This window comes from Dendrobates tinctorius, unplaced genomic scaffold, assembly GCF_039654945.1.
Source record: "Dendrobates tinctorius isolate UK_male_01 unplaced genomic scaffold, ASM3965494v1 ptg000070l, whole genome shotgun sequence".
Lineage (NCBI taxonomy): Eukaryota > Metazoa > Chordata > Amphibia > Anura > Dendrobatidae > Dendrobates > Dendrobates tinctorius.
Genome location: NW_027361738.1, coordinates 14,761,038 through 14,775,389, shown reverse-complemented (window position 1 = coordinate 14,775,389; position 14,352 = coordinate 14,761,038). Strand labels below are relative to the sequence as shown.

General features: G+C 40.0%; 1 protein-coding gene across 3 annotated transcripts in view; it reads left to right on the top strand.

Moving 5' to 3' along the window:
* The window catches only part of STK31 (serine/threonine kinase 31), a 171,717-nt gene extending 157,728 nt beyond the window's left edge, over positions 1-13,989 (top strand). For all 3 annotated transcript variants that reach the window (XM_073581407.1, XM_073581406.1, XM_073581405.1), the window contains 3 exons: positions 9,984-10,103; positions 11,272-11,340; positions 13,434-13,989. In XM_073581407.1, coding sequence (XP_073437508.1) covers positions 9,984-10,103; positions 11,272-11,340; positions 13,434-13,595 — 351 coding nt within the window. In that variant the 3' untranslated portion in view covers positions 13,596-13,989. The remainder of the gene's footprint in view (positions 1-9,983; positions 10,104-11,271; positions 11,341-13,433) is intronic.
* The last annotated feature ends 363 nt before the right edge of the window (positions 13,990-14,352 follow it).

The following is a 14,352-nucleotide window of genomic DNA, read 5'->3' as shown; positions in this document are numbered from 1 at the left end:
AAATACTACTGTCCCTGCTGTCCTCTGTAGCTCACTTGTCGTCATCTTCATCATCATCATCTTCTTTGTTCCTATTCATAATCTGGAAGAGAAAAACAAGCTTTCCTGCTTTATTGGGTCCCAACTGATTTCTCAATTTAGAATGAATGAGTCCAAAGGAAGAGAATATTCTTTCAACGTCTGCAGAAGAAGCTACTGCTGTTAAAAGTGAAATCATTACTTGAACAGTCTCTAAATCCAAGCGCTTAAGTGACTTCCACCAGTTTACTGGTGTGACCTTCCTTAAAATATCTTCAGCAAACATATATTTCTTGAATGGTTCTCCCTTAGCTCTGAAGTTTATTATAGTTGGCATTAAAGATGGATGATTGCTGGATACCCATGTCATAGCTAACTCCTCTTCCTCAGCACTTAGGTTTTGACCCTGATATTGGATATTGACAATATTTGCCAAAAAATGAGCTGGAGTCAGTGCTTGTCCCATTCGTTTGTTTACTGCTTGTAATTTAATTCTGTCCATGTGTAGTTCTGTTTTTAAGTGTTCACTCAGTTCCTTCCAAATTTCAACAGCATCCGCAATAAAACAGCTATTTTTCTGTATTTTGTTTAACCCCTTCCTGACATCAGACGTACTATCCCGTCCATGGGACCCGTGGACGGGATAGTACGTCTAGCGCGATCAGCGGCGCCCACGTGGTGAGCGCCGCTGATCGCGGCCGGGTGTCAGCTGATTATCACAGCTGACACCTGGCACTATGTGTCAGGGGCGGTCACGGACCGCCCCCGACACGTTAACCCCTTGCACACCGCGATCAAACATGATCGCGGTGTACCGGGAGTTAAAGGGAAGCATCGGCAGGGAGGGGGCTCCCTCCGTGCTTCCCTGAGCCCCCCACGGCAGCGCAATGTGCAGCGCTGCTGCGGGGGACTCCTTTCCTCCAGGCCCCCGGATCCAAGATGGCGACGGGGGCCTTGAGGAAGCTGGCTTCCTCAGTGCCTGCAAAGCGCAGGCATGAGGAAGCCTTGTGCACTGCCTGTGACAGATTGCTGATCTGTCACAGTGATCTCTGATGTGACAGATCAGCGATCTGTCACAGGACAGTGATGTCCCACCTGGGACTATGTAATAAAGTAAAAAAAAAATTAAAAAAAAGTGTAAAAATAATTTAAAAAAAATCGCCAAATTAGTAAAAAAAAAAAAAAATATTCCCCAATAAATTCATTTTTTGAAAATAAAAAAACCCAAAACAATAAAAGTACACATATTAGGTATCGCTGCGTTCGTAACGACCCGCCCTATAAAACTGTCCCATTAGTTAACCCCTTTAGCGAACCCCTAAAAAATTAAAAATAAAAAACGAAGCAAAAAATGATTTATCATACCGCCAAACAAAAAGTGTAATAACGCGCGATCAAAAAGACGCATATAAATATCCATGGTACCGCTGAAAACGTCATCTTGTCCCGCAAAAAACGAGCCGCCACACAGCATCATCAGCGAAAAAATAAAAAAGTTATAGCTCGCAGAATAAAGCGATGCAAAAATAATTTTTTATATAAAATAGTTTTCATTGCATAAAAGCGCCAAAACATAAAAAAACGACCTAAATGAGGTAACGCTGTAACCGTACTGACCCGAAGAATAAAACCGCTTTATCAATTTTACCGCACGCGGAACGGTGTAAACGCACTCCCCCAAAAGAAATTCATGAAACGCTGGTTTTTGTTCATTCTGCGTCCCAAAAATCGGAATAAAAAGCGATCAAAAAATGTCACGTGCCCGAAAATGGTACCAATAAAAACGTCAACTCGTCCCGCAAAAAATAAGACCTCACATGACTCGGTGGGTCAAAATACGGAAAAATTATAGCTCTCAATATGTGGTGATGCAAAAACTATTTTTACAATAAAAATTAGCGTGCGACAGCTGCCAAAAATAAAAACCGCCATAAATAGTAAATCAAACCCCCCGTTATCACCCCCTTAGTTAGGGAAAAATAATAAAATTAAAAAAATGTATTTATTTCCATTTTTCCATTAGGGCTAGGGTTAGGGCTAGGGATAGGGTTAGGGCTGAGATTAGGGTTAGAGGTGTGTTGGGGTTCGGGTTGGAGTTAGAATTGGGGGTTTCCACTGTTTGGGCACATCAGGGGCTCTCCAAATGCAACATTGCGTCTGATCTCAATTCCAGCCAATTCTGAGTTGAAAAAGTCCTATGGTGCTCCTTCCCTTCCAAGCTCTGCCATGCGCCCAAACAGTGTTTTACCCCCACATGTAGGGTATCAGCCTACTCAGGACAAATTGCAAAACAATTTTTGGTGTCCAATTTCTCCTGTTACCCTTAGGAAAATAAAAAATTGGGGGCAAAAATATCATTTTTGTGGAAAAAAATGATTTTTTTTATTTTCACGTCCGAGCGTTATAAACTTCTGTGAAGCACTTGGGGGTTCAAAGTGCTCACCACACATCTAGATAAGTTCCGTGGGGGGGTCTAGTGTCCAAAATGGGGTCACTTGTTGGGAGTTTCAATAGTTTAGGTACATCAGGGGCTCTCCAAACGCACATGACACCCGCAGACCATTCCATCAAAGTCTCCATTCCAAAACGTCACTACTTCCCTTCCGAGACCCGACGTGTGCCCATACAGTAGTTTTCTCCCACATATGGGGTGTCAGCGTACTCAGGACAAATTGGACAACAACTTTTGCGGTCCAATTTCTCCTGTTACCCTTGGGAAAACGAAAAAATTGGGGACTAATTGATCATGTTTGTGGAAAAAATACAATTTTTTTACTTTCATGCCCTGGCATTATAAACTTCTGTGAAGCCCTTGGGGGTTCAAAGTGCTCACCTCACATCTAGATAAGTTCCTTAGGGGGTCTAGTTTTCAAAATGGGGTCATTTGTGGGGAGTTTCCACTGTTTAGGTACATTAGGGGCTCTCCAAAGGCAACATGACACCCGCAGACCATTCCATCAATGTCTGCATTCCAAAACGTCACTACTTCCCTTCCGAGCCCTGACGTGTGTCCATACAGTAGTTTTCTCCCACATATGGGGTGTCAGCTTACTCAGGACAAATTGGACAACAACTTTTGGGGTTCAATTTCTCCTGTTACCCTTGGGAAAATAAAAAAATGGTGACTAAAAGATCATGTTTGTGGAAAAAATACGAATTTTTTATTTTCACGCCCGGGCGTTATAAACTTCTGTGAAGCACTAGGGGGTTCAAAGTGCTCACCACACATCTAGATAAGTTCCTTGGGGGGTCTAGTTTCCAAAATGGTGTCATTTGTGGGGGGTTTCCACTGTTTAGGTACATCAGGGGTTTTCCAATCGCGACATGGTGTCCGATCTCAATTCCAGCCAAAAACGTCAAATGGCGCTGCTTCCCTTCCGAGCTCTGCCATGTGCCCAAATAGTGGTTTACCCCCACATGTGGGGTATCAGCGTACTCAGGACAAATTGCACAATAACTTTTAGGGTGCTGTTACCCTTGGAAAAATAAGAATTGAGGGTGAAAAGATCATTTTTGTGGAAAAAATATGATTTTTTAATTGTACCGCTGTACGTTATAAACTTCTGTAAAGCCCTTGTGGGTTCAAAGTTCTCACCACATATCTAGATAAGTTCCTTGGGGGGTCTAGTTTCCAAAATGGGGTCACTTGTAGGGGGTTTCCACTGTTTAGGTACATCAGGGACTCTCCAAACGTGACATGGCGTCCGATCTGAATTCCAGCCAATTTTCCATTGAAAAAGTCAAACGGCGCTCCTTCCATTCTGAGCTCTGCCATGCGCCGAAACAGTCGTTCCCCCCCACAAATCAGGTATCAGCGTACTCAGGACAAATTGCACAATAACTTTTGCAGTCCAATTTCTCCTGTTACCCTTGGTAAAATAAAAAAAATTGAACCTGAAGTATTTTTTTTGTGAAAAAAAGTTAGATGTTCATTTTTTTTTTAAATATTCAAAAAAATTCCTGTGACGCACCTAAAGGGTTAATAAACTTCTTGAATGTGGTTTTTAGCACCTTAAGGGGTGCAGTTTTTAGAATGGTGTCAATTTTGGGTATTTTCTATCATATAGACCCCTCAAAGTGGCTTCAAATGTGATGTGGTCCTAAAAATAAAATGGTGTTGTAAAAATGAGAAATCGCTGGTCAACTTTTAACCCTTATAACTTCCTAACAAAAAAAAATTTTGGTTCCAAAATTGTGCTGATGTAAAGTAAACATGTGCGAAATGTTAGTTATCAAGTTTTTTGTGTGTGGTATCTCTGTGATTTAAGGGCATAAAAATTCAAAGTTGGAAAATTGCGAAATTTTCAAAATTTTTGCCAAATTTCTGTTTTTTTCACAAATAAACGCAAGTTATTTGAATGAAATTTTACCACTAACATGAAGTACAATATGTCACGAGAAAACAATGTCAGAATCACCGGGATCCATAGAAGCGTTCCAGAGTTATGACCTCATAAAGGTACAGTGGTCAGAATTGTAAAAATTGTCCCGGTCATGAACGTGCAAACCACCCTTGGGGGTGAAGGGGTTAAAGCTTGAGAGATGGGTTTCAGGAAGCTCCGCATATGTTCAACATTTCTCTTAAGCCCAATGTTGAGGATTTTGGCCGTGACAGTGCCATCTATTTTATCTCGATTTTCTTCACAAAGTGTCATCAGAATAGGCCAGTTTTTGATATACTGCTCAAAACAGTCCACCACAGAGTTCCATCTAACATCTTGTGGGAGCGTTAGCTTGGATCCACCCATCCTTTTCAGAGCTGCTGCAGCAAAATGATTATTACGGAAGTATTTAGCAATTTCAACAACATTAGCCTTTATTTCTAGAACACTTAAGTCTTTGGCTAAGAGGTGCAGCAAATGAGCACTGCAACCATATGTTATTAGCAGCTTTGTATTCCCTCCCTGCTCTTCTAAATCTCTTCTCATCTTGGATACGTTTGCAGCATTGTCAGTGACCAAACTGCGTACTAGACATTTGAATTTTTGTTCACATGTCGTTATAGCTTTTACTGCCACTTCTTGTAAGTATTCTGCTGTGTGTGCATTTCCTGACGTATCAGTTGTTTGTGCAAGGAAGACTTGACCTTCTTCTGTTGTTATACAAGCACATACAATAGGATCATTGTGGACATTACTCCACCCATCAATACTTAGGTTAACAATTTTACCCTCCAGAGCTGTTGCACATTGCTCCATTTCTCTGTCATACACTTGATCCAGCAGTTTCCCTGCAACATCAGCTCTGCTGGGTGGACTGTATCCTAGTCTCAGTGACTGAACCATATTAATGAAATGTGGGTTCTCAGTCAGACGGAAAGAAGAGTTTGTTGCATAAATAAACTGGGCAATTTTTTTCATCAATCAACTCTTTTTCTAATCTGCTAGTTCTTATCACAAACCTATCTATGGTGGTTCCAGGAGGTAAAGGTTTTTTCTTCCTTTTGGGTGATGGTGATATGTGGCTGTGGGTGTCTGATGATGCTGCTGCTGCTGCTAATGAAGCACTATCCTGGATGGGTAACTCTGAAACTGTAGAACAGGATGATGGTGATCTTGGAGGTGGATAGTTTCCAGAATCCATGAATTCCCCTAAACAAAAAAAGTCAATGCTGTTATTTTATTGTTTATACAATCTCTGCTTATTGTACACAACACATCACTGCCCCTGCCCCAAAAGGAATATTTGTTTTTCTTCATAACTGTACCAAATGACAGTAACATGCAGTAATAATAAGAAATATAATTTTTCTCACACATGACAGTTCAGTCTTTAGAAATAGGATTCAATAAAAATGTTTACCAACCTGAAGATCCTGCCTGTTCAGAAGTGTTTCTTTGGTCATCTTCATCACCGCACTTCTCATGATGTTGCCTCATTCGCACCACCTGGCCTTGCATCTCTTTGTTGCATCGTTTGCATTTTGCACGCATGCCTGCCTTACCGATAGGCGAAGGAGCTTCATTAAAATATTCCCAAACTGGGTCTCTTTTACGGCCTGCTGCCATTATAAGGAAAAAATGTAATAAACCTCAGATCGTACACACAAACCGATCCAGACTTGTCTGTCTGTGGCTATGCTGCAGTATTTTGCTCAAAGTTTCACTTTCATTTTCTTGTCTGCTTGCCCTTCCTCCTCCTCACACTTAGATTCACATTCTTCTTGTGTTGTGCAGATCTATTCCACTCCAAACAATCAGAAACATATTGTCTAACTTCTTGGACTTGGCACTGAAGGGGTTGATTCTGTATTCATAGGTTTGTAGAACAATAGGATTAAGGTCTTTTTCTCAACTCTGTTCATGTTGTAACATTTTTGCCGTGAAGAAGAGGCTGGGACCTCTGCGGAGTCAAATTCAGTTTTGAGAACTGCGTAAGTAAAGCGAGCTTCTGTGATAATATAGGAGAGAAACTGCCCACTAATCCTACAGAAACCTCTGGAAGAGCATGGCATTGTGAATGTTACACATATACAGCCTTTATTCTACTGAGTTAAACAACTCAGCTTTATCTCATGATGGAAGAACCTTTGGATGGTAAAACATTTTCCTCAAAAAGCAGTTTATTGAAAAAAATCCGATTTAAATTAAAAAAATCCGATTTAAATAAAAAAAATCCGATTTAAATCAAAAAAATCCGATTTTTTTTTTTATTTTATTTTTTTAATTTTTTAAAAAAAAAACATTGATTTTTATCCACTCTGCAGGGCGCTGAGGGAGTCCTTGCACAAAGGAGGCAGCGCATGGACCAGCCCTTGAAATGACTGTCACTGATTAAATTTTGTTTCAGGATGGCAACCAAAGCAATGGGAGTGTTGGGATGTCCCAGCACCCCCCCTTTCCCACTATAATGTTTTTTGGAAAGGGGAGTGACAGCAGTTTCAGCCAACAGATGACAATTCATTTGAGTATCTCATATCGACTATAGATTTATCTATTGATTTGCCTTGTTTAAGATCAGGACAAGGCATGACCTTTTTATTTTAGTTGGAAAATGTAGACTCTACACTTTCAGACCACAGGCTGAACAGATCTGAATTTGAGATTTTCAAATTGACACTTTTTGAAGTGTGATCCCTTTGAGATCCCAAATCCCAACTTGAGTTTTTCAAGAAGGCATGTGATTTTTTTTTTTTTTTTTATTTTTTTTTTAAATGCTTTTCAAAATTTTGATTTGAGGCGCATGGGTAAAATAATAGCAAAGATAGCCCTGTGACACATTGGGTGGAAGCTTCTACAGTTCTGAGTGGGATAATGATTCTTCCATTGCTCTATCTTGGTTCTGGCCTGAATTAGGAGGAGAAACGTATATACACATAACAGAAATTCACTTTTTTTTTTTCTTTCAAAACTTTGAAAATTACTAACCCCCCCCCCCCTAAAGTGTATACATTTTTTTTTCTTTATGCTTTGCATTCTCTAACACGCTATTACCAGAGAACAAAATCTCGACAGAATTGAGAATATAGAGGAAAATTGCTTTGGTTCACTTGAAATGACCTGTTCCTGTGCTGATAATGTGCCCCTGCTGTGTACTGTGTAATGCGTAAATGATCAGAGTATTCGTTGTTCATGTCCCATAATGGCCCAGAGTGCTAAAAATGTAAAATGTATTTGTTTTGCAAATACAAAAATTAAAAAGTACTCATTTGGTATTTTTGTCTGAAACAGCCCAAGCAATAGGTCTCTCTCATTATTTATCCCATACAGTGAATGCCTTAAATAAACATGCCAAAATGTATTATTTTTCACCATATTGGCTCACACAAAAAGTGGAATGAAATGCTTTCCAAATGTTGTATGAAAAGAAAAATGGTATCACTGAAAACATCAAGATTCATCCCGCAACAAATATGTCCCCAGACGGCTTTATCGGCAGAAAAATAAAAATGTTAAACCTCCCAGTTTATGGCGTTGATAAAACAAATGTATCGTATATACCGTATATTTTAATTTGCTTTTATTGTGTTAAAGAAGTAAAGCATAAAACACCTACGTAAATCAGGTATCGCTCAAATTGTACTGACCAGAACAATATATCACTTATACTGCAGAGTGAAAATGTAAAAAATAAAGAAAAACAACTCCTGAATTGCAAAGTTTTGTTCATATTGCCTCCCAAAGATCAGAATAAGGCTAACCTCACATTCCTCATCTGATTTCTGTCTATATCTTCAGAAAACAGAATTTAGATGAACAGCTTACACCTCTTTCAGCGTTATCCCATTTTTTCTTAGCAATGCACAAAAACGCAATTGACCACATTTTTGTGCACTTTTTAAAAAGACGGGCATCACCGGAACATCAGTCTCATAGTGAATAGTTCTGCCTTCAGTGGGTCCTTTTTATAACCCATTTTTCTCGATGGAAACGCCTACCTAAAAATGTTCAGTGTAGAGTATAAAATATATGTGAACATAGCCCTAAAATTATTTACCCCAAAATGGTATCAGAAGCTTCAACTCATCCTGCAAAAAACATTCAGTGTGTCACAAATTAATGGAAATATAAGGGGGTTGCCAAAAATGTCCAGTGAAGTCTGTGCTTCCAAATAGCCCTATCCAATCTGAGCCCCTCAATATGCCCAACCCACCGTTGGCGTCCACATGCATTGCTGTATTGGGGAGCGTTCAAGCTCGGGGTACATGTTTCTTGAAGCACAAGCTGGGCAGAGAGTATTGGGCGCTAGAATGACTGACAGATTTGAAATTTTCACTCTGCACCACAAACGTTGTGCCTATTTCGGGGAAACATCTGTGAGGCCAAAATAGTCCATATACCCCTATCTGAATTCCAAACTGGCTGTCACTTGAGGCGGGTGGGGGCACATTTGAGACTCTGCAAATGGTACCTGTAAATTACCTTGAAAAACCTTCACTCCAAATGTCAAATAATGTTTTTTTGTTTCCGAACCCTGCTGTGTCCCTCAAACAGTAGTTTCTGACCACAAGTGGGGTATTGCTGCGTTTGGGAGAAATTGTGTAACAAATTGAAGGGCCCATTCTCTCCTATTATCTTTTCGGAAAATGAAAAATAACATTTTATTCACCTCCTATTCGTGCCCTAGTTGTCTATAATTCTGTGAGACACCTTTTAGTGTTAAAGTGAACCTGTCATGTAAAAAAAAACTAAACAAAAGCTATTAACCTGCAGATATGGATTTAATTCTAAATTGAATATGCCCCTAAAAAAAATAGGTTCTTTCCTGTGACACATTCTATGAATCACTGTGATATTTTGCAGAATTATGATCACATAAAGTAACACTTGTCAGATTTCATGTATTCAATGGGAATGTGCAGTTAAAACTCCGCGCTGCTGCAGGGATAAATTCCAGAAGAGATGTCATAGATTGACAGTGGCTTTATTCAACGCGTTTCAGGGGTCTCATGCCCCCTTCATCAGGAAATACCTGATGAAGAGGGCATGAGACCCTTGAAACGCGTTGAATAAAGCCACTGTGAATCTGACATCTCTCTTCTGGAATTTATCCCTGCGGCAGCGCGGAGTTTTAACTGCACATTCCCATTGAATACATGATTTCTTCGGGTCACTGAGGACCTGTGGATCTGCAGCAGCCGCCAGACTATATGCTCTTATCTCATCCTAACCAGGTGAGCAAGTTTCTTGTTATATTCCTTCCTTTGTAACGTGGATAAGACCCTATTGCGCTTTTTTTGTCTCCCCATTCCTTCGCAATACATGTCAGATTTGAAAGATGTAGCCTAGTTGGAAAGGTGAAAACTGACTACAAGTAGAAGGGGTTAACAGGTACCTAAATAGTACCCATACAGGGTTTCTCACTAACTTCTCAGCATGTCTGTGCAGAAGCATCTCTCATATTCTTCTGGCATTCTGTATTCAATATTGTACTATTGTACAGTTGTTACAATAACTGTTAAAAAATTAGTGCTTAGTAAAATATTTCATATCCTGTCCTTTTGATCATTGTGGTTACTTTTATAGGAGGAGCGGAGTTCTGCCTCCTCTATTTGCTTCCCTCTGTTGACTGCTCCTGAAGTAAAATTGGGACAACCGCCGTCCGCCTCCTCGGATGTGTACAGCTACGGGATCCTTCTGCTATGGGTAGGCTACATGCAGTATATCTCTCATGAAGATATTTTACTAAAGTTCCATCGCTTAGCAGTATTATGCCTATATTTACAACATTGATTTGCTTTAGGATTACATTTCACCTCCAGGAAAACCTCATAATTTACAATATGACCAAAAATTGAATAAATCTCAAATGTTTATAATTAGAAAATTTAAAATGTTTCCTGGCTAATTTAGTGATACAAGCCCTGGCTCTTTGAGCTGACAGCAGTCTCCTGCTCTTAATCGGGGCATCTTACAGGTGTGTGCTACTTCCTGATTCGGATATGAGAGAGTGTAGCATGTAAGTAACACAGAGGGGTCACTTTATTTCATGCTGGAGGTAGTTATATATGTGGCAAAATCAGGATTATAGTACCTGCAGTACAGGAAAATCCTACTGTCTACCCTGGGTGGTTTGGTTGCTGCTTTAGCTATGCAGCTTGTAGTAAGAAACTCATGTTAACCCTTTATAAGCAACTGTGTCTTGCTTATAGATTAACCCTTTATAAACAACATCCGCCCTTTCACAGCTGGTACATCCTAACCTCAGCTGGTTTGGTAGTTACTGCATATGTACTTCAAAAAAGTCTTATAATTTCATCTACTGCCAATTCTTGTGTTTTTCTCAGAACTAATAGTCCTCTTTAAACTCTTAATATCTTAGATTCAGAAAATAAACGTTATTGTATGAATAGGTACTTTTCTGTAACAATTCTAAGCCGCTATTAAGATCTTTGCTTCAGTTTAGAAATTTATTGTTTACTTCTAATAGACCAGAATCAGTTCTGGGCTATAGTGGACACAAAGATTATTCGCTTGTTACAATACAGAGCTGTGTGGGGAAAAAGCAACAACAAAAAACAAAACACTGCTTGCCTTTTTGTGAAGAGATCTGGCGCCATTCCAAAAATACTTTTTTATTGTGAAGTAAATATGTCATGCCTTTTAGAGATCATTTTATCTTTAATTTGCTTTACTGTACTTCCTATGAGTGCCGAGTTTTATGAATAGTAGTTACCTCGGATTGGAACCCTACTCGGGCACCTCCTCCATTACAGATACCATTACCATATATTCTTTGTCTACTTTGTGAGGAGATCTTTTTTTTTTTTTTTTTTTTAATTATCTAAATAAAAATTGTATTTTTTTTTTTAAGCTCTGCACAGGGAAGAAAAATGTTAGACACAATTCTGATGGAACCCCTGATCTTGACAAAAGTGACTTGGTATGTTGTATAATTTTGCAAATAACTAATTGTCTTTCATCTATTGAGGGATCATCAGGGAGACAATTAGTTAGAATCTTGTAATTTAACAGAAATAAGATAAGCCTTTACCGGTATTACATTTCCTAAGTAACTAAAGCTGGAGTCACACATAGCGACTTACCAGCGATCCCGACAACGATATCAACGTGTCAGGTTCGCTGGTAAGTCGCTATGTAATCGCTGGTGAGCTGTCACACAGCTTCACCAGCGATCAGCACAACGACGCCGAGCTCCTTAGTTACCAGCGCGCTCATGCAGGGAGCTGGTAACTAATGTACACATCGGGTATCCAAGGGACGTGCGTCCCTTAGATACCCGATGTGTACATTAGTTACCAGCTCCCTGCATCAGCGCGTTGGTAACGAACGTACACATCGGGTATCTAAGGGATGCGCGTCCCTTGGATACCCTATGTGTATGTTAGTTACCAGTTGATCGCTGGTTTCCCGCCTGTCACACGCAGCGCTGTGTGCTGGCCAGCGGGAGATCAGCGACGAAAGAAATGTCCAGAGGTTTCTTGCAGCGATCAGCGATACCGGCAGGGGGCCGGTCGCTGATCGCTGTCACACACAGCGATCTCGCTGGTGAGATCGTTGTTGTGTCACAAAACTTGTGACTCAGCAGCGATCTCGCTAGCGAGATTGCTATGTGTGACGGGGCCTTAACCCTTGCAGATCTCGTGTCCCAGTAGTCAGTCTGGGGTAAGGTGATAAGTGACAGCACTGTGAGATGAGATCTAGAAGGGCTTGTAATGATACTTAACTCGGGTCTCTGCTGTATCTCTACTGAGATACCTAGAGGCAAATCTCTGGTAACGCAGAGTTAAACGTTTTAATGTAGTTCATAACCTAAACTTTACAAATAAATATCTCTGTAATGGATAGGAGAAATGAGAGAATAAATAACTGCACTTCACTCGGCTCTATAGAGACTGTTCTACAACATCGCCAGTCCAACATGCTCAAATTGATGAAAGTTAGTTCATTGACTTCACCGCAGTTCACCGCGAACCATGACTGAGGTTAGTAATGGGGGTGTCTTATAGATGCTTCTCCATTACTAACTTGTGAGCTTGATGTAACCTGACAATGCGAAGCTGACATTAACCCCCACAACTATTACCCCACTTGCCACCACAGCAGGGCAAGTGGGAAGAGGCAGGCAAAGTTCCAGAAATGGCATATCTAATAGATGCCTTTTTTCTCTGGTGGCTGTGGGCTACTATATTTAGATTGGTGGAGGGGGGGGGACCATATCCATGGTTCCTTACCAGCCTGAGAAGACCAGCCCCAGCTGTCTGCTTTAGCTTGGCTGGTTGTCAAAAAATGGGGGGAGGGATATCGTTTACTTATTCATTTAAATAATTTTAAAAAGTGACGTGAGTTCCCTCTATTCTTGATAACCAGCATTGCTAAAGTTGACTGCTGAGGGTTGCAGCCCACAGCTGTCAGTTTTGGCTCGCTAGTTTTCAAAAATACAGGGGAATGTCATTTTTCTTTTTAATTTTTCTTTATAGCGCAGGCTGCGGCTGATGAATACACCCGTCAGCCTTCGCCTGCTCTTGTGGTTATCCGTTATACAACTCTCAACATTGTCCCCTACTCGCGCTGATCGCAGGGTGAGCAGGGGACAGTGATGTGAGCTGTCTTCAGCACCACCCGGTACCGGGGAACAGCGAGAACCGTACTGCTGATTCCCAGGCGCTGGTACATGTGATACTGATGCGTCACACGGTTGCATCATGTATGCCACAAGTATTAAACACACACACTGATATCTCCGGTACTGGTTTTTCCAGTGCAGGAAATATCAGGATGTGTGAAAGAGCCCTTACATATGATTGTCAACGCAGAGCTCCAGGGAGCCTAGTACAACTGGCAGTAGATTGTAAATTTCATCATTGTAGAAATAGTACTTCAATAGCTTCAAGTACTAAAACCCATAAGTAGCAAAAAAAAAAGCTGCCAGACTTTAAGGCTTTTCACCTCTCTAACCTCTGCTTTATAGTATGTCATATGTCATGAGCCATACGTCATTTTTATTTACTACAGGATTTCAAAACCGAGGCTCTGCTGTCCCGCCTTGTATGCTGTGGAGATCGCATGCCGACTGAGCACATCAAAATGCATGAATATTTCCAGGTTTCTGAGCCTGAATATCATCCTTTGCCAGATGATGAGACTGATGACAATATGCCTGCAGACTTTGCTTGATTTAACTATATTTTCTGCAGGGACAAATTCCACTCTTGTCAGTCCTAGCTTTTGTTCAGTTACCTTATTGGCAATCTTTACACAGTTGTCGTTCTTTTGTTTTCATTTTTTGTGGTTCAGTCAGAATGAAATTTTTTTTTTTTCTTTTCATTTTATGGAATAAATCCTCTAAAATCTGTTTTTGTATGTTTTAAAGAAATAATATAATAGTAGGGCACTGGAAAACTGAAGAATATTCTGCTTAAGCAGGTAAATATCGTATCTTATTGACCATAGCTTAAGTTTTAAATTGCAGGTTCAAGTTCCTTAGGAAGACTAAAAAAGTAGAAATAAAAGTGTAAATCACACCTCTTTTCAAGTTAAAAATAAAAAATAAGCAAATTGTGAAAAAACATCTGGTGTTTGTGTCTGTAAAAGTCTGATCTCGAAATATTAAATTCTTCAAATGTACAGTTTGTTACATGTCGAAAAAGCAAATATTAACTCCATAATTGCCGTTTTCAGATTCCACAGAAAAATCAAGAAAGAAATAAAATTGTTTGTACATCAATCATTGAAAACTACAACTCATCCCACAAAAAAGGATCTCTTATATCTTTGATTAAAAAAAATAAATATCCTTTTGGAATAGGGGGAGTTAAAAACAGAAGTAAAAAATGTCACGGTCATGAAGGGGATAAAGGTCGATTTCTGGGATATTACATTGTGGGCCATTTCATAGAATTGACCATCACTATATGTCTGAGGTATGTATCCT